Source organism: Anoplopoma fimbria, chromosome 13 (genome assembly GCF_027596085.1).
Source record: "Anoplopoma fimbria isolate UVic2021 breed Golden Eagle Sablefish chromosome 13, Afim_UVic_2022, whole genome shotgun sequence".
Lineage (NCBI taxonomy): Eukaryota > Metazoa > Chordata > Actinopteri > Perciformes > Anoplopomatidae > Anoplopoma > Anoplopoma fimbria.
Window position 1 is genome coordinate 2478647 of NC_072461.1, and position 21814 is coordinate 2500460.

The 21814-nt window shown below is 39.2% G+C and overlaps 1 protein-coding gene across 2 annotated transcripts in view; it reads left to right on the forward strand.

Moving 5' to 3' along the window:
* LOC129101041 (EGF-like repeat and discoidin I-like domain-containing protein 3) overlaps positions 1–21814 on the forward strand; it is a 97650-nt gene that overhangs the window by 69525 nt on the left and 6311 nt on the right. For both annotated transcript variants that reach the window (XM_054610636.1, XM_054610637.1), the window contains one exon: positions 17699–17854. In XM_054610636.1, coding sequence (XP_054466611.1) covers positions 17699–17854 — 156 coding nt within the window. The remainder of the gene's footprint in view (positions 1–17698; positions 17855–21814) is intronic.

Genomic DNA, 21814 nt, shown 5'->3' on the forward strand with positions numbered 1-21814 from the left:
ATTTAATTCAGGAACCTTTTATTTCACAATTCCACATTTGTTTATTTCAGGGGACTTTATTTACTAATGCCACATTTATATCACGTCTTTTTATTTCCATTTGTTATACTTACATTAACGGGGCGTTGTTATATCGTAGATTCAGTTAAAAGCACAATAATTATCTAGCTAGCTTCCCTTGCCTCACTCCCCGGAGTCCCCACTGATTGGAGACTACTGAGTCAGAAAGTTTATGATCTGGCGGGGAGTCTAGAGGGTCCATAATCAGACCTCTGGCGCTGGGCTTTGGACTGTCTGAATTCAAGTTGCTGAAGCTCTCCTCCCTTCGAAGTGGTCTACTAGCATCAGGGAGTAAAGAGGAGGGACTGCGGGGTATCCTTATTCTTGTCTCATTTTTGGTCTGATAAACATTTATATTCATCAGAAATCAGGGCCCCATACTGGGGCTACTTTAGCTGTCATATTAACCAGAGATAGCAATCAATGAGCGGCTGTAGCAACTCTAATTCAGCCAGTCCATAAAGGCTTGTGTATTTATCTATTATTGAATGAATGGCATTCCACGGCAGGAAGTGGAGAGAGATTTTTCTCTCATGCCTCTCTGAATACATACTTATAAAATAAGTATTCTAGCCTTGAAACAATACATAAATGTATATCAAAGCTCTAAACATTTTCTGACAGATTTATTGCGTCTTATTTTTCATTGTAATAGTCGGTGGCCTTTTGTAGTTTCCTTAACAATTGTGTATCCGTGCTACGGTGCCATATCATAATATTGTTCTGGACACGTCAGTTTATACTCATTGTTCCAATTCCTGGTAATGTCAATCATAGAAATACACAACTCAAACATGCAACGAATTTGAATTTGAATCATCTGATCTTTAAGTGGAGAACATAGTGTTCAGCAGTCTAAATACTTACTCAATGGAAATGTTGTGCCACAAACCAATGTAAAATCTTAACAAAAAGACCAAGAATTGAACCTGTTTGGGGACTATGCTAGCTAAAGTCATTCTAGCATGGCAAGAGATAAAATGACACAGAGGAAAACCGAACCACAATTTTTCAAGATGTTTTCAAGAGAGGAGCTGAAGCTGTCAGGCTGATCTGCAAGTGTTCCAGCTGGCATAAGCTGATTAGTTAATTATGCACATTAACATGTCCATATAGCAAAGAGAAATTGCCAGAGAGACAGTAGCTACTTTTCAATTTCACAGTGTCCCTTTTGATGCAACACATGCACTGCAAATGCTCTGGCAAGTAGTGTTCCAAGACTGTGTAGAGTGTTTTAGGGGATTATGGTAAACATTCCTCAGACAAAAAAACAAACAAGGTTGGAATGGCGGGATTGTGTCTCTTCATCTCATATCTCTTAACTGCATAGGAGTCAACAAACTACTTAGCAAGGATTCACTTTCCTGGATTATGATGTTGAATTCTGAATCCCATCTGATGTTTTGGGTAGCACTGATGAGGACTCCAGGTGTGATATCCACTGACAGGAAGCAAAGAAGAGGAAAACAAACTGCAGAGAATAAAAACTCCATTCAGAATACGACTGTACGAGTCTTTTAAAAACTGAGATCACGATTTTCTCAGGGATACTTTTCTTTTGTAACCCCTAAAAAAATTGTTGCTATTTGCATTATACCGTTTATTGTGCAGAAAGGTGTCCTACAAAAAAAAAGCAAGCATTAGAATTATGTTATAAGCATTTCTTAAAATACCAACAGGTTCAACATTCTACTATCAGATATAGAAATGACAGTTGCAATACCTTTCTATCTCAATATCCCCAATAACCCACAAATACCAAATATGATCTTGTAATGGGCAATTGATGCTATTCAAAATGGATCTGCACATTTGCATTCATGTTTGCTGATTTTGCTAATTAAATTGATCATTCATTCACTACAGAATGGGCAATCTGATTTTACATTCAAATACATGACTTGCAGGTCCTTACCATCAACATATCCAGCAAGAATAATATGTTCACTAAATATTGGTGATGGTCAAGTTCAGCTATCAACTGCGGCTCAATCGCACTCTGTTTATGTAACAACACTTACTAAATACTTAATTTACTGAGGTTGTCCCCACAAACATAGCCAGACTATGTGAGATTAATAGAGCCAAAGTCATTTTAAGTCTAATTATATCCCTGGTAGAGCTAACTATAGTAACTATAGTGCGTGTTGCACGTTAAAAGAAAATACAGATGCCTCCCAGATAACCACGGTTGCAGTTTCGTGGGACAATATTTGGCAGTGACCCAGCCTGACCACACAGACAGCTTTGTGGTTTATTTGATTTATTGAGTATTAGTGAAGTGGTGGGTTCAAGGTGAATCTGTCACCGGCAGAGGGGACATATTATGAGCACTCATATTAAATATGCAACTCTCCAAAGCAAATCATCAGAATCATTCTACTTCAGAAATGAGACTGCATATATGCCTGCATGAACTGAGATCGTGATCTTCTAACAATTTGCAGCCCTAATTCAGACACACCTGGAATCATTATTATCTTTTGTCATTATTTTCTTTTGCTATGCTTTGATCTACTATGCTTTGATTAGCACAACTGATTGGCCAAGTTCTTACATTGATACATAATTTGCCTTTTTTTTTTTTTTTATATCTGAAATGAAACCTATGGAACATATTGTTAATCAATATATAATATAGGATATCTTGAATATGTTTAAAGTGGGTCCGCTTTGTAATGACATGCTGACATAATGATTTGAGACCAAATTTAAGATCATCAAGCTCTGAGTTATTATTTGTGTTAAACCTTTATTTAACCAGGTAATTCTCATTATGATTACAAAATCTCTTTTCCAAGGGAACCCTGGCCAAGATAGCAGCAATACAGTGTTTCAAACAACATACACATAAACAGTTTAAACACATAAAACAAAACTCACAAAATCTTTGTCTGCAAGAGGTTGCAGGCTGTAGAGGCACAGAACATATAAGCGTCTTTGCCCATTTCAGTGCCAGCCTTAGCGGGTGTCATTTGAGCACAAACATTAGGGACTAGTTTTCGGTGAGAAATACCGACAAAGATGAGAAGGGAGCAGAATGGGCTTCTAAATTAATTTGCACCAGCTTGTCACACTATGGATATCAAAACATGGTTTATCCTTAAGAAACTGCAGAGAAGTTTTACGCAAGGAATGAATGCCTTTGGACACAGTAACACTAAATAAATATACGGACAGAATTGTGTAATATAAAGTGTAGCCTACAACTGCACACTTAATTTATTATATATATACACACTATGTGAAGTTGAAACAAAATAATCTGAGGATGTATGTAATAATTTAGTTGAATATTACAAATCTTCACTGATCAATTCAACATAGACCAACTTGTAATCCTTTGAGATGTAAAGATATCAGATTACTGGTTGGCTATCAACTGGACATTTGATGGTTGACAATGTGTTGTTATTCAAAGAGAGTTGAATAGATCACAGGTCTCAAATTCTTAGCATGTTTTCTCACACCCTTAAGCCTACAAATCCCTGTGGCAAAGCAAAAGAAATAAGAAATGGTTCTTGAGTTTGTTTTGGTCGAGTTTCCATGCTATTTAACAAAATACTAACCCTTTAGTTAAAGCTAGGAGTGGGTATTTTCATAAAAGGGCATTAATTTTCTTTAAGCTTTGTACATGATATTTAACAAAATACTAACCCTTTAGTTAAGCTACAGCAGAGTGGCTGTATCTTTCATAAAAGGGCATTTTCGTTTTCTTTTCCTGATCCAAACAAGCATTTCAGGTGTCACATACAACCACTGCCGTACTATATATGTAAGATATAGTCTATGTTAGTGGTAGAATGCTTCACAAGTTAAACAAACAGAACAGATTCATAATACCATTAGGTATGTTCTGCATAGCTGCAGGTCATGTCTTTGTTTCATATGTTATTAGCCACTTTTTTCTCCAAATTTGGAAAGAGCTCTCTAGTGACTGCACTGCCATAGAAATCCACTTTCAGCCATTATCTTCCACTTTTTCCTCTTTTTACCAAGTTCCAACCAGTGTAAGTATCTAGTGCAGAGACAAGAACCCTCACTACTCTTCTGCGAACATGGCCAACTGTGTTTGTTGTGACATGAACACATGCAATTTAACTCAATCCAATAAAATTGCCTACCTAACTCCGTAGAGTACATTATTTATCATGCATATCATGTACATCTGTTCAAATAATGAGTTAGTGTAAGTTCTTTAATAACACTGCGAGAAGTAATTTACACATTTATTTTGTGGACATTGATAGTGCCAAATGTGTCACTTCATTTGCAACTTGTTTAATTTATTTGTATCCTGCAAAGGTTACAAAACAAGCTATGAACGTAATTCAGTTCTGGTGGTTCATTTGTTATCCCCTGTCTCTAAGGTTTTCACACCCAATTATCTCCTTAAAGTGATAAATATGTGTGGTGGGTGGCTGTGGCACCCTGATAATCACCTCTGCCTCTGATGATGCAAAATGAGCTCAAACTTGGATGTGAAAACTTTGAGATAATTACAGCAGCTGCTATACAGATAGATATTTTAGATATTTTATTATTTTCGTGTCATGCACAAAAACGTGCCCAACCCTCATGGGTTTACAAGACACCAACAGTACAGCTGCAGTGGATCCACATCTCATCAGGTCACATTTGATTACAAAATGACATGTTGCTTCACCGCTCCATCTTAAACAAAACATTCTGCCTTCTCTCCCAGGCCTGGCAAATAAAATCTGCTACAAAGAAGGTTCCTTTCCTAAAACACAACTCAAGTTTTTCATAATCATCCAGCCAAAAGAAATCAACATAAATGGAAGTCATTTTACTGAATACAAATGGTATATCGGTGCTAATTTGAAATTCAGCATATAGGTACAGTCTTTGTCACATATCAGTCATTTAGGTACCTGACCTGGTAATGTAATGCCTCATTTTTCGCTGCATGGCACGGCTTTACTCAACTCGACTCACTTTTGGCGACAGGTCATTTTCTCTACTTCATTTTCCACTGCAGATAGTATCCCCTCAGTGTAGGTGGTATTCTTGGTTGATCACCATAGCGGAATCGCGAGTAACTATCATGACATCATCTTCAACGCGACACCTGAATCCTTTCATTGGCAAGTAAACAGAGGAACTTCTGCACTTCATCAGTTTTACATGAGAGTCTATGTAGTGTATGTCGTAGTGTAGTGTAGTGAGCTGTGTAGGGTTTGTGCAGGATGTCCCGTGGTTTGTGATGCCGATTATCTCTGACCAGTCTACAGTCTGCAGTATATTGACTCCACCTTCTAGATTCTTCTCAGCTCGCTTAGGACCTCTACGGAGGTGGTACCAAAAAAAGTACAAAAGCACTATCCACAACTTTTGCCAATGGAAAACAAAAAAGAGTGAGTTGGGTGGCATGAGTGGGAGGGCCGGGGTAAGTCATCACAGATAAGTAGATCAATGGCCTGCATATCAAATATTTACATGATGGGTACTTGTCTTTTTGCGTCTATGGAATGACTCAAATTTCTTCAACATGAATTTTAGGTTTCTACACTATTGACCCTACAGCAATTAAATAGTAACCATTTAAGTAAACTAAGATATTATTAGACATTGATGTTTAGATTGTATTGCTGTCGATGTTTGAGGGTTGGATCCAAAAGAAAGCACCAAGCTGTAGGCAGGATTAGAATTTGGAAGCTTTTTTTATCGAAGGCAGAGCAAGAAAATCTCAGGAACCCATAAACTTGAGTAAATATAAACCTCCATATGGTCGTATATAAAGCAGAGCACAAGTAACAATTAAGCAAATGACTACTGTACGAGTGGAGGTTTGCATTGGCAGATACTGATGAGATAAATAGTGGCATCTTAGTAGCTAAGGAACTGCCTGCACATGGGGGGAATGTGTCTCTCAGCTGGAACACACAGGACCAAGGAGAAAGAACAGTGGGAGTCTATAAACCCAGACAGTAGAGACAAAGACAAGTTGAGAGTCATAAGTAAAGTGAGCTATTTCAAATTAGCACCGATATACCATTTGTATTCAAAAATGACCTTTATGTGGAGTTAGTGTTATTACTCTAGCACCAGTTTAGCTGCATACCTTTCTTTACTGAATAACTACCATGATGAATAGGGTAAATCAATATACAGTAGGTGCTATGAGGACACATGGCTTGAGCTCAGAAATGCAGGTGATTATTTTGAATAGAGTGTAAGATTAATAAAGGGCACTGCCAAAACAGCTTAGTTTTTACTGGTAAAAATTGTTCTCATAGCTGTGTGACAGAACTGGGTTGCAGCCATTTGTTTTCTGATTTTGCTGGTAAAAAAACATGTACTGTAAATTGCCACTGGGGATGATGAAGCCCAGCAAAGAGGCGGTACAGACACTGTATTTTTCGGGGATTCAACAAAAAAATGGTGACCTTGGAACCATGTAGAGCTTGGTCTTGAAGAGACTCCAGATACACAAAGACAATAGAACATGCCATGAAGAACATTGTGCCTGGCAGAATGGTACGATCTGTCATGGACAAAAATGGTCACTCAATGATTATAAAGATGACAGATTTGCATACTCAAGGAACAGTTTAAAGGTTTGTGGGATCCCCAAAGGTTGTGATGATAGGATAAATACTATCTTAGCATACTTCTGACATTTTACACAGTAGTGCTGACTTTAACCAACAAAGAATCCCCAAGAGAGAAATGTCAAAGTCCCTAAACATTGTTCATCCAATGCACTGGCTTCTACTTGAATTTGTATAGGCCATGTTGGTTTAATCCCCAGTACAAAGAGCTTCTTGGATCCAAAGTCTACTAGCACCAAGGGGGTGTCACTGGTTTATACCAGAGGAGACTGCAGCAGGCTGAACGTCAGAGGACAGTCTTGTCATGTCCAGGCTGGGCACAGTACAAGTTGCACTTCAGATAGATGCAACCCAACACTTGATCTGGGATCATCAATCTTGTACTGCCCAGCTGTTGGGTCACCTTCCTGTTGTCTTTTGAATGACAGAGTCTTTTTCCCCCATTAATCTTATACAAGCAGTTGCATACTAAAATACTGCAGCACAGCTAGCAGAGCACATACTGTAGATATAGATTTGCAAAATTCAGTATACCATAAATGAGTGGCGGTGGGAGGTGAGGCACTGAATGCATGTAGGGACATGCTGATTCCCTCTGTTGGTGAGACGGGAACACACAGGACCAAGGAAGAGACAGACAAGATCAGGTAGACAGGCAGAAGCAGACCACACTCAGGACAGTTGAAGTCAATGAAATACATTTTGGCATAGAGCAAATATTAAATAAAATGAATCCCACAAAATGCAAAGTTAATGAATTCCACTTTTAAGTGTAGCTTTTACTGTGCTCAAAGTTCTTAAAATTTGAAACAGCAATAAGTCAGATCAAATGAATGTTGCATTTCCATAAAGGAGCATACCACAGAGCTTGCAACAATTCTTTTTTTCTTTATTTTACATAAAAGCAGGGACCTTACAGAATTAACTTTTCTCATGTTATCATATTTATTCTATCCGAACATTAATTATAGAAATAATAGTTATTCGAATAATCCATATTTCAGATGATAATGTTTCATCTTTTTATTTTCTGCAATTGACAATAGTCGTCTTAAAAGGGATCATCACATTGTAAACATTTAAATCTTGTATTTAATAGTTTTATTCAAATTAACAATGAATAACAATGGCAATAATTAATATACTGCTGAATGAAATCATCCCAGCTTTTGCAAGTGGTTCCTAAAGCATCAATGCTTGTTGATACTTCACATCGAGCATTGTCCCATGTGGAGTAGAGGCTAGAAGGAACAATAAGTAGACATAAAGCAAGATTGATTCCCGCTCAGGGCCTGTGAGCATGCATTTGTTGTAATCAAACCGGGTATTATCATTACACCAATTTTGTCGAGCACAGCTTCCTAATAAAATCGCTATCTCAAATACAGCAGTGCTGACAACAAACTCTATTTCCTTTAATCGATAGAATTAGCTGGGTGTTTGTTTCATCCATCCACAGAGGAGAATGGCTTTAATTTGTCCCATTGAAACACTCATCTCTTCTCGAGTGTTTATGCAGCAAAGATGAAGCGTGTCCTTTCTAAAGACAGAAAAGCTGCCTCCGAGAGAGTGAAGGCATTGTTGCATGAAAGGATTTAAGAGGGATTTTTATAATATGGAATAGCAATGATTGTGTCTATATTTCAAGAACAAGTGACTAGTACTTTGTTAGAATTGCTTTCATGGACTGTAAGAATTTATTCCTTACGACCATGAATTGTGAGGCAGCATACAGAGGCTATCCTCTTAAATACAGCATTTTTATTACTGTCATACTATGTTCATCTGGTAGAAAGTAGATAAAGACAGTTGTCCCTGCAGATCTGACTATTCAAAGTTCTAATTACATTAGAGATACATCCTTTATTCTACTGCTCAGCATTTTATCATTGTTTGTCCTACGACTCTAAACAAGAAACTGGATCAGCGAGAACAGCACCTGCAGCCAAGTTTTCTTGCTGAACTAATTAAAGAAACAGAACGTTGGAGGGACGTCTCCAGGTGGTTTCTGTTGCAATCAGTGAGAAGCACACGACCATTTATCCACAGCTGTGATGATGTAAAAAGTATGAAATGTATGAACACTGGCTTGAGCATATCTTCTAATCAGTCGGGCTGCATCTACACTGTGCATGTACATTGTGTGTTGATTCAACCTTCATAGGAATTGCCATGACAAATATTAATAATCCAACACAGTAGGATATAAACACATTCCCAACTAAGCCAGCAGCATCGCATCTTAATCTTTTTTTTTTTTGTTCCATAACTTGTTCAATATCTGAGCTATGGCACTGCACACTGATATGAGTTTTTGAAGCCAGGATAACAGATGTAGCCATGACTGCAAATTGCTCAGCCAGCATTTGCTTTGGCAGATGTGCCAGCCCAGTTTCAGAAAGGCATGATCAAATTTGCACCGTGTAGCTGTGTACAGTGAGTGCATGATTATAAGACTTGGCACATTCTTTATGGAGGATCATATTAAGAGAGATTGTTGTGGGTCATTATCCATTTACTACGTGAAGCATGTCAGATGGGACCGATCTGATACTGGATATCTAACTGCTGGCTACCCAGTTGGACACGTCTTAATATTATAAAATTCTCTTAAATGTGAATAGACATAAATACAGTCGGTTCAAAAAAATGTTGCCAGCAGCTATTGCTAATTCAATCATCTTGAGAACATTATCCAAGAATTCAAGGAGAATTTGACAAAGAATCCACACTAATTTGAAAACATGCTTGATGTAAATTTCATTAAGGAATTATCGTCAGAGCCTCATTTTAATCCTGTCCAATGTGGCTCTATTTTATTCAATTTCCCTGCAGCTAGTATGCTGATTTAATTAGCTTCAAAATGAAGTTACGGAAGGGATGGTAAATCTCTCCGCTTTCCTGATTCAATTGGGTGGTTTTTAGTGTCTCCTCCCTCCAACTATAGCCTTAATGTACAGGTCTGCTTGGAACCTGTGTAATGTTACCCTTTTGTTTTCATTACCCAAGGAAGCCATCTCATCCTTCAGCACCGCATCCTGATACTCATCTCCCTCTCTCTACCTTTGTCCCTCTCACTCCCTCTCAGCTACCGTAGGAAGCATTTATCTGTTTTATCTTGGGATGAGTGATTCATGAGTCTGCAGCAGCGCCTGCTCTAATCGTGGGATCTGCAGGAATTGTCAGAAGCGATGGCGCCTGTACCTAAATCAGTGCAGCAGAGATTGGGTCCAATGTGTTCTGCATGTGTATCTTGTGGTTTCAGAGTGTTTCTAAGCCATCTCTTGACAAGCAGGGTATCCTAGGTTTAAATCAGACATCTTTATGTTATGTGCCCAGGAGAGTGTGAATGCACTTAAGCATCAGCACTACATGCAGTATCGTACAGTATTATGATTAATTCAGAATAGTCCACAGTTAAGCTAAGGCTCTGTAGAAAACTGGACATTGATACATTTCAGGGTAATAATACTGTTGCAAAGACCACCTATGTCCATAAATGTTATCTGTTTTGCAATTTTCATGGTTCCCTATTTCATTGCGTGTGAATCACACGTTGGTTTTGTGTGTGCGTGTATGTGAGCACACATGTGAGAATTTGATATGAATATTTTATATACCATGTGAGAAGCAGGAAAGGGGAGAGAGGAGTGATGATGAGTTGTAAGTGCAGCAGCCAGAGTTGTAAACGATTTTATTTTTAACTCACCTCTTCGTAGGACCTTTAAAATCCTGTATCCTCATTTTTAGAATTGGAACACCATTCTTTAGATCATTAAATCATTTCACATTTTACACATATTCCAACAGGAAGCACTTTTTTCCCCTCCAGCAAGAATTACAGATTTGATTTCAGACAAGATCACACCGGGAGACAGACTACTTTAGATTTTATCAGTGAGTAAGTGTCCATCACATGTGTAGCCACAGTGAACATTAAACAGAGTGTGAAATCCCCCAAGTCCCTTACTAGTGCAGTGTCAAGGCTATTTTTTACGCATATAGATCCCTCACTTCACACATGCTGACACAGTATGCAACTCGCTGATTCTTTAGATGCTGTTCTCCTTGCTGTAACAGCTCTAAATGATTCAGACCACCAGGGTTGATTTCCTTCCTGTTCCTCTTGCCATGGTCAATCCCCTTCATTGGTCCTACAACCATTTAGCAACTTCACTTGACATGCTGAACTGAGGCTCCTTCCGTTTTATGGCCATTTGCTCTGAGTTGCCCATTAGAAACCTCAGGTAGTAAGGTTTGTGCTTTAATGAACTTTAATGCACCGGCTTTGATGGAAGGCTGCCTTTGTTATGAAGGAAAGAATGGGAATTAAATAATAGTTTAATGTTTTTTTTCTAAAGCACTCAAGTTATTTTGTTAAATTATGGATGAAGAGCAAAATGTCTACAAAACAAAATGCTGACCATGCAGTGTGTTTCTGTTGCAAGCTTTTACAGGAGAGAGAGCTACTTTTCTCTACAGACTTAATAAAATGTTAGCATTTATAAAGAAACATGACACAGCCTCATCGGTACTGGTAGCTCTGAGAACCTTTCCAATTATATCACCAGTTCCTCAGTGGGATGCAGCATTTATTGAGAGCCCGAAAAAACATGACGAAATCTGCTTCTTAAAATGGGAAACTCACAGGACATTCACGTCTATATGTTCTACTTTTAAACAAGACGATAGTTTAACAGCATATAGTAGAGTTTCCATCCATGCTAGCCGCTCTGTGAGGCTCTACTTAAACACAGCGATGCGTTGAGCTGCATACTAATGTTAAATGTTCACCAAGTTTACCATCTTAGTTTAGCGTATAAGCATGCTTACATTTGCTGACACTCACGGTAAATGTTTGACCAACATTCTTAAAATTTAATCCAAAAGGGGACATGAATGTAGCAAATTACACATCAAAACCACATTTGTCAGCCTCATGGTGGCACTAGTAGAAATCCATTCAATCGTTATTCAACTGGATAAATGAAAATTATTACTTAGTAGTGGCGGCAGATAAAAAAAACAGGGAATCACCAGAATAAGGATTCGCCCTCTGGGCACAATTGATATCTGTTCTAAAGTCCATGACTAAGGTAGTGGATCAATGGACCGACCACAGACAGATAGTGGCATCCCTAGAGCCATGCTGCTATCATGGCTAAAAATGTCTGACTGTCCTGTGAGCATCCTGTTTTTGAAAAATGTATTCATTCTGGTCAGATTGCCTGGGGTTATCTACATGCAGGTGCCATTCATTATGTGTTTAAGCATATTAGACATACTGTGAAGATGGAGAAAATGTCAATATTTTTAGACAGAATAAAAAAGAATTGAATTTCAGTTAAATGCTGCTTCATGCAAGTGTGCTGGCATGAAGACGAGAGTGAAGAGGAGGTTAGGAGGGGGTGATGTTCAATGCATAGCAATGTCCTTGCCATGTGAAACTGTTTGGCTTACAGATTTGTGTTCTTGCCACCATATTGAAATTCAGTTTGAGTCACTGCAGGGTGCTTTTCCCGTATTTATATCCCCAGCATTTTGGCTTTAAGATGTGCCTTGACCAGCCAGCCAGCTGACTCCATTAATGTGCTGCCAAAACAAGTCATCTTGCTCTATAACAAAGACATATATCCTTGTGTCAGGACAGCTCATTCCACGTGAGGTGTCTTTCAGCAGAGTGCATTTGATTCACATTCCACATTTAGCACTTTAAAAACATTGTGTATAAGTCAAATATAAAAAGGAAATTTGTTCATGCAGGAATGTGGTTAGTGCCACACTGACCGGCCTTTGACAACATGGTGCAGCCATGAGGGGCATTCTCTCTATGACTTTTCCTTTAATACACTCAGTACTCCTTATTCACACTTCAGACTGTCTGCCCACCAGCCTTTCACTGTGTTAGCGCTCAGCAGGCATTTATACCTTCTGACATCCCTCAACCCCATGTGGAAACACCGGTCACAAAAGGTGCCAGAAAGGAGATTCACTGTGTGTGTGTGTGTGTGTGTGTGTGTGTGTGTGTGTGTGTGTGTGTGTGTGTGTGTGTGTGTGTGTGTGTGTGTGTGTGTGTGTGTGTGTGTGTGTGTGTGTATTTGTGTGGTGCTGACATTTGAAGGACTCAAAATGTATTTCACAGTGTGCAACTGACTTTAATCTAAGGTGACAACTACAGTTATAGTGACAGTGACAGTTATTCAAACTATCGAGTTACTCTGAAACTAAGTTATACATTTCCAAACAAGGCATCACCCAGCCCGTTCGCATTCCCAAGGCGTCAAATACAGAGGCTTTGTCACGCCGTTGGCATCTGATACTGAGTTCTGTATGAGACTCACCTGACTTTCATTTAAAAACAACCAATGTAAACCCATCTGCATCATTATTAGACGCTCAGAGAAAATGCTCTGGGAGTGTGATGATATTAATATGAAGTCCGAAAAACTCCCAAGAGCGGGTGGACAAGTCTATTAAACACAGGACTTCAAGCAAGAGACTTTATGAATCCAACAATGTCTTACAAACAGATTTTTGTGTTGCTTTGGCCACCTGTGTTGTGTTCACAATGTTTAACTTCCACTAAACAAACAACTGATTGTGTTCTTTACATGTTTTAAGCTTCATTTTCACTATAGATCTGTAATGCTTGAACCCAAACCCTGATGTTTTTTCTTAAACCTACTACGTGGTGTTGTCGCCTAAGCAAGTGTTTTTAACATAAACCACTGGGACCATATTGGAGCGTCATAGTTTGACGTGGTGGGCTAACAGTGTGGGAAAGTGACGGACAAGGCAAAGTAGGTGATGAGAACATGTGGCATCTATTCATTCCATATCATTTACTTATAACCTCAGGCACATACAAAACCTGTTTGTTGTTGTTTTTATTTTATTATAACATGCATCATGCTACAGGCTGCCTCAAGGTGTAAAGGTGTACCTTCTCAAAATATTTAAATTTCGCCATCAGCAAGCTGTTGGCTCTTGAGAAACTTTTTTTTTTTTTTTTTTTTTACCAGCAGCTATTTATATTCAGCACTCTAGATTTTACATTTTAATAAAAAATCTTTGTCCAACAGGCTAATTCCATGAAGGGCTACGGGCTGTTTGTTTTCTACAGAAAAAAACAAAACAAACAAAATAATGAATATTAGTCTCAGTCTTATTTGTTTGGGCTTATGTTATTGCTCAGTAGGGCTGTAAGTATGCCACAACTTATTTTGGATCCGTTCATTTTCACTCTCCTGGGACGAGGACATTGATGTCCTTTCACCAAAGAAAAGCCATACATGTCACATAACGACCGTTCAAGCTCAGTAAGCCTCAGCCTCCTCGTTCCCCTCATTGAACTGGCTCAGCCAGCTCACCTTTGTCTGGAATGGCACATTTTTAAAACTCAGAAGGTGCCATGACACAAACAGGCTTTTCTTCGCACTCAGTAAAAGAAGTGCTGTACTCAGTCCGCCTTCAGCTTCATCCTTTCTTTCGTAGTCATTTAAGCTTTGCTTTTCAGTTTAAGGGGCTTTTCTGAAGATAGTAGGCTTGCAGCAGCACAGAATAGTATTTTTTGTCATTTGGTATGTAATATTCTGTTCAGATAGCAGGCATATCTGACATTTTGTGTTAAAGTACATGCAAATGGGACTCAGATTCAGTCAGGACACTTCTTTTTTGGCCAAATGTAAAATAAGTTTTCAGAAATAGAGGAGTGACTACATCAAATGTGCATTATTGTCTATACTGTGAGATATAATACCCTGTGCCCCACATTAGTAGTTTTCCATCCTGGTCATGAGGAGCTAGAGCTGTTACAGTTGAACCACATCTTGACTTTCAGTACCGGTCAAGCTCCATAAATGTTGCCTCTTTTGTAAGAACATCCCTTCATCCTAAATGCCCACTTAATCCCTTATTTTTTTCGATTCAGACTATCTTTTAAAAATGTTGATGTCAACAGGGTTTCTTCTTCGGTTAATTTATTTCATGTCAAGCAACAACATGAGGTTAACGTTGCAATGTTTTTTGGTATGATGTGGTGTTTCTGCGTATGATTAGGGAAGTGACTCGCTATAGGTTTTTCAAGAACAATGAAACAGGGTGTTTTTCAAGCGCTCTCCACAGCTTTAAGCTTTAATGGTAGCTGCCCTGTTGAGGGCTTGATGGGCCATAGCACCGTTCTCCTCATCCCTCTGTGAGTTGTGTGCATTCAATTCTGAATTCTGCACTATGACCTAGGAGAATATACAAAAAGGATAAACACCCCCATACTCAATGTCCCACAGGCTTTGAGGATTGAATGAGTCTTATAACAGATATAGTTATATTAACACAGCTGGAGGGAGAATGTCAGAACGATGCTATGTATGCAAGTGCTTTATTCATAAAACAGGGAACTGGGCCTTGTTCCGCTCCTTATAAAGCTGCCTCTCACTGCATTAATCTCTTTATCCTGGAATGGCAAAGCCACTTCAAAAAGGGACACAAGATTTACACGCCAACTCTCTTCTTAATGAGCGGGGGAGAAGAAGTGAACAAGTGTTCCTCCTTTGCATGCTACTATCGGAGGGAAGTACAAATAAGTAAATGATGCTCTCTCACTTTTCGATATGGAGTTGTATTTTTGGGAAAACTGGAGGCTTAGATTAGAGCTACATGAATCTTATTTTTAATCTCAGAAACAGCAAGCAAAATCCTAAAATTGATTCTCATGGTTTATTTCTTTGAAACATGTACGCCATGAGCGTTCAGCGATTGCTACAAAGACTTCACACACTCCTAGTTTGTCTGGGTTAACAGCTCCTGGAGGAGGGAATGGGGTTGAAAGTGTGATGGGAGAAAAAACAGAAGGTGGGGGCTGCAGGAGAGGCCTTGCTTTAACAAGCTTATCTCGCCTCCTAATTCAGTTTGGGCCATCAAAGTGTTGAGGGCCGCCGTCGCTAGGGGCGGTTGTATTTTTTGACCGCTACCTGAGACAGCAATTACAGGTTCCCCTTGAAGCCTGCCTTTGTTTTGGTGGCAGACCTGACTGCTTGAGTAGAACGAGATTACCTCAACATTCTGCAACTGGAGCATAATCAAAGCCTAACAATGCAAGGTGTCATGCCCCTCTAAATCAGCCAGGCAGCCCCTGCCACTGTTTCTTTCTGCCCCCCTTTATCCAGTGGGTTGCTGTGACATTATTGTAATTATAACAGAACTGTTGTTAAAAGGTATCCTTATACATCACAGGAAAATATTCCAATCTGTGGAGGCAGAAATGAGCATTACTTTACAAAAAAAAACCCAGATGCAGAGGCTGGTTCCATTTGCAGGAGAAACTTCATGAATAGTGTATTCACAACAAATGAAGCATGCATATGTACTGTGCAGCATCTGCATAATTGCATACCTGTAACCACAGCATTGTTAAGAGTGAAATGATGTCTGCCCGCAAACTTCCTCACCTACTGTCCTACTTTCATTAGCTTAACATCGCACAAATGGAGAACTGGGAGTTTATCCACTTGGATGCCTTTTAGCCAAGAGTTTGCCTTGTACTTGCTAAGGCATGCTTTTGTCTACGTGTGTCAGGACCCAGGTCTATGCCTAATTATGTTCAAAGCAGTGGGTCTGCACTTAAGAACACCCACCTAATACCCAGAGAGCTGTCCTCAATTTTAAAGTAGCTGGGAGGAAAGAGAAGCTGTAACATATTGCAAGAAATAAAGGTGCAGTGTGGTGCACTGTGATGCGGTTTGGCACAGCTTAGCGTCTTGCGATGACATGCACAGTGGTGTTCTGCGATAGGTACAGGACCAGGAGGTAGGGGGAAAGTGAGTCATAAGTCATGCATTCAGTTTGTATGCTTATTTGTTTAATCTACACGGAACCTATTTGTTTTATCAGAGCCGTGTGACACAGTATATGTTGGCCTATGACCAGGCCAATTAATTTGATGTATGGCTGCCTCAATGTTGTATGTGTATATTCAGCAGAAGAAATAAATCAGCAAGTGTCTGTTTCTCTCTTGCTCCCTCTCTGCTTCTAAATTTTGCCACTGTCTTCCCATGTGACAGAAAAATGCCAAGTGGCACATTGTTTTTCATCCTGTATTGACAGTGAATCGGTGCTGCTTAGATGTATGTGATGAGTGAGACAGTTTTACAGTGACATTTAGGCTATTAGCATTTAAGGGTTGAAAATGCAGAAGGCAGTGCTATCAATTATTCACATCTGTCTACATAACTATGAAACAACATGCTCTTTTAAAGAAAGTGAATCGTATGTGAGGTTATGGGAATTGCACACCCTTAATTTGTCATATTATTTTTGATATTTAGAAGTAGTTTAGTTTTTAGTTGTATTCAAAACAATACCAAACATTTGGCATGATGTGTTCGATAGATATGAAAGTATTTCTGCACTGTTTCCATTATTTTGGAGTTTACACATCTTCCTCTCAAATTTAAATTGTTCAAATATATTATTCATTTGACATAATTAACATGGTGGAAAAATGATTCTCGGAAAACAGTTTGACCTGTGTTTGACATTACTGCAGTATATCTTCTGAATCAGAGTGGGCAAGGTAAATTCGATGGAGCTATAATACTACTGCTTTTTGTTGTTTTTTTGGATTCGTCTTAACTATGTTTTGAATCTCAACCCAACAGTGTGATATACTTTACCAAATATTCAAGCATAATTGAATCCTAAAATGTCAATAGAAGCAACAGTTTGTGTGTTTACTGCATAGCATCTATGCGTTGTAAATTGTTTGCAACAAATGAGAACCTATTAAAAATGAACCCAAATGGAGCAGTCTGGATCTCAGAAGCTGCTGCGGCGTGCGGTTTCTGTTTTGCTGAGGCGAGGTTGTGGACTGAGCCTTGTTGTTCAATATTCTGTGAATAATTGAAACTGACTTTTTGCACCCAATGTCTTTATACAGTAAATCCTCTGATGACATCAAAAGAAAAAGATGCTGACTACATTGCGCATCTCTGACACTTTTCTACTTGCTAAGTTTCTTGAGAAAATTACCATACTAATATCTTTCTCTCTGGTTTTTCCTCTCTCAGGTGGACTTACTTGTGCCTACCAAGGTTACAGGTATCATCACCCAGGGAGCTAAAGACTTTGGCCATGTCCAGTTTGTTGGCTCATACAAACTGGCATACAGTAATGATGGAGAGCGGTGGAAAGTATATCAAGATGAGAAACAGGGGAAGGACAAGGTAAGAAGCTTTCACAGCCCATAATGATCACGATCAAACACAATTCACACAGTATTAAGTCACGTCTGCCAACATTAACTGAGAAAACGGTTAATCATGTGCACATAGCAAACATACTGAAAAATACTGTAGAATCATAAATGCCTGCCAGTGGGAACTGAGAGTACTGAAAGTTTTGAATTATATATCACATCATGATGAAAAGGGGCATTCTGGGTAGAGAGAGCTAACAGAAATAATGGATAAGGAAAGACAGAAATCTAAAGCAGACACAAACACAGAGCTGCAAATCTCAAAAGTTGTTTTTTTAGTATTAAGTGTGAAAATGTCCTTTTGAGGACATGCCTGTGTCTCCTTTCCACTTCCCTTTAGCATTTTCCTATCTGTGGCTCAAACTGAGCCTGCCTGGTCTGTCTTACTGCCTTTCTCTGGTTTGGGATCAGATAAGACTGTGCTGTCAACCTGGTTTGGCTGGTGCTATGCTGAAAATCTTGTTTACGGCCCTTCAACAGAGTACATGTCCATTCCAATCGCCACGACAACAGACACAGAGCAGGACTGCAGCAGCCTCTCTGCTGATATCAGGGGGGCTGCAGGCACAGTGTTACAGCTAAAGCCGAGGCCCCTTGTCTTTCAGATACTTGTGGTAAGAGAGGTAGTGTTGACTTTCCTCTGTTGTCTTGTTATTGAACGATAAGCCCAACTTCTTCTGATTATTCATGTACTATTGTATTGTATTGATTTTCCATAGTGTTGACTATGGTAAATCAAGAGATTTAATAGAATTCAAACATGCATTTTGCACAGAGCAAATACTGTGGAGGTGCTTTAAAAATCATTCAAAGTATTATACACTGAGATCATGATATATATCTACAGTATTAACTAGTGTATAATCTGTTCAAATCTGAAGTGTAATTTAAAGCTTCTTCTCTGGCCTGAATTCAAAGTATTTAAGATTATTACAAAAATGCTTGAGTTTAATAATCATTTGTGGAAGACATTTTCATTAATAAATATAAATAATAGTAAACCTTTCCCATAAAAACTGATTCAGAGCAGTTTGCAAAGGTTATTGAGTTACTTCAACTGCCATTTCAAAATTAGATTTTCTTAAAGAAGGGCTTTTTATTCAGTTTGGCTCAATGTGGTAGACCTAGAGCTGAAATATGACAGCACCTTGTTAAGGCAAATAAAACCCCTCAATAGCCAGATTCATGCCGGGATCCTTGTTGTGGAGCCAGTGCAGCAGCCGATGCCCGGAAAATACTTTTCCATCTCTACAGTTCACATTCGTTGCTTGAGGAGTTTATAATTTCAACACCCACGATGATCTTTGGATACGGGCCACTGCACGCTCAGCATGATTTTCACTCGAGCAATCTCAATACTGAGCACTGAATGACTTTCGAAGGTCTGGCAAGCATCAGCTGAGATAGCAAAGGGAAGGAGAGAAAAGTACTGGTGGCGTCTCGGGAACCTGTTCTGTTTATTATGTTTCATTTCTAAATCTCATTTTCAGAGATGAATCAGTGGGGAACAGCACTTTTGCCAAGCTACACATGGATTTAAAATATCATTTAATTAGATACAAGCCATTTCTATAACCATCTATAGCTGTCCCCTGTGTTATTATTGCTGTATAAGTCAGAGCAAAACCAGGGATAGGCATTCAATCTGAGTGTGTGAGCTCTGTATTAGAGGACAGGGGTGTTAAGCAAGGCTTTTGAGAATGTCAATCAGTTTGTCCCTAGACGGAGCCAGGGGGCTGCTCAGATGTATGATTCTTCAAGGTGTTTTCCCCCTTCAGTCAGCTGAAGTAGCCATTAATGCAAGAGGACACATTTTGCTGCTGGACTCCCGAGGCTCCTCCTGCCACACCACAATGCTTGACTTGGCAGGGATACACTGAGAACGTATGTGTGTGTTTGTGTGTCTGTGTAATGTGTAAGTCTGAGTGTCTGGTTCGGGCACAGTGGTGGAGGCTTGTAAGTATTCCTCTCAGCTCCCCCCTCCAGCTCCTGTGTGGCAGAGGCTGCAGGCAGTTAGATCTAGATTGAGAGAGGACGCTCTGTCAGAATACAGATGTTGTCACACAGTGGAGCACACATACACACACACACGCAACAGTATCCCTCTACAAAATCCATAGAGCACCTTGTTTGCCTTTTCTGCACACATAAACCCCAAATACCTGTCTACTGCACTTGTGACTGAGACAACTAACAACATAGTCCATTGTTTAAACATAATTAAACCGTGATACGTTCCATAATTATACATATCGGCTCGCCTGCATTCCCTCGTGCACACACTGAGGTCACTACACTGACTAGTCCTGCAACACTTCTCTTTCCTGGATGTCAATATTTACACAGTCAGTTGATGGGGGCAGTCAAGCACAAAAGGAATTGATTTATGTTTGATAGTGTTTCACTCAGGTGACACAGGGTTAATTAGCCATTAAAGCCCTCAGTTCCCTCCAGGTCAGAGGGTAAAGGATGTTAGATAGCTGTGAATACAAGCATTTTAAGATTAACAACTCATCTTCAGTCTTTTTCTGCAGTCATATTAAATGTTGGCTGCAAAGTTTGATGCACCTCAGAATAAAAGAAAACATATAACTAGATTACATATCTCCACCCTCCTTGAAGAAGTAGGTTTAACATTTCAGTTACAGTTCAGTAACTGTGTCTTCTAGGCTGAAAGACTCCTCTTGACCTTTCAATGAAGACGTGGCCGAGTTTCCCTGGTATCATTGTGGCCGCCTAAGGTATCAGGAGGGCAGGGAGCAAAGTGATTGGAGCGCCCTGCTCCCTTGACCTGTGCAGCGGTTTAAATAATGGAGCACGGGGGCACACAAGTACCCATGCCTCTACCAGCCTGTAAAATCAATAGTTGGGAGCAGATTTGTGGCTACTGGGTCAGTCTGAAGACACACACACACACATACACACAGAAATGTGTCCAGTAGACCTGTGTCTCTGGATAAAATAATTATGCTTGGGGGCGATGAAGTGAAACTTACTCTCAAACACTTACAACATATTTGACTAAAACTTCAGCTTGTTTTTTTCTTCTTCTTTTTTTTCTTATTTTGAACTATCAGTGCTGTATAACTTTGGCAACAGAATCCATCTTAAAAAATGAAATTATTATTTTATTTTTTTAACTAACTCAACCAGTATACATATAGATGTCCATGAGCTACAGTGTTTTAGGACAAAACAAGTTTTCTAAATATAGCTATTAATAACTCATTTATCATAACTGATTGTTTGCTTATACCAGTTTGGCACATTTTCAGAAATAAATCCACAGAAAGAGTTCTGAAGCAGTTTTGGCGTATGTACATGTTTGTAACTTTGACAATGAATTTAAGTAAAATATATCACTAGGTGGTCACAATATACATCTTCTTAAATTCATGCAACACAACCCACACCCACCAACCTGATCAAGAGAGGAAAAGCCGTATTTCAACCTGCTGCAGAACTGGTCGAATTCTAATGAAACTGGAGAGGGGATCCATCTAGACATTGTGTGTGGCCATTTACAAATAAATAAACATAGCATTTACAAGTCTTTAATCACTCTTGATTATATCCATATATGGCATACTTGTGAAGCTTGCAACCCTTGCTAATATGGCAGCAACCACTGTTTAAAACACTATTGGAAATGTCATGAGTAGGGTCATGCGGCTTTTATAGAGCTTGGCTCTGGTTCAAATATGTGTAATTGTCTCTGTTCAGTGTAGTGAATCAAAATGCCATACAGTATTTTGTCCTCCCTTTCTTTCTGACCCTGAATAATCTTACACACTTTGAGGATTCATTAATCACCTTGCTCATCTCTTTTCAGTTTTTTCTTCCTAACAGCTTTTGTCTTGTTGTTGTTGTTATTCTTCACACATTCTGTTCCAGACAGTTTATTTTAGAGACACTGCCTCCGTCAGTG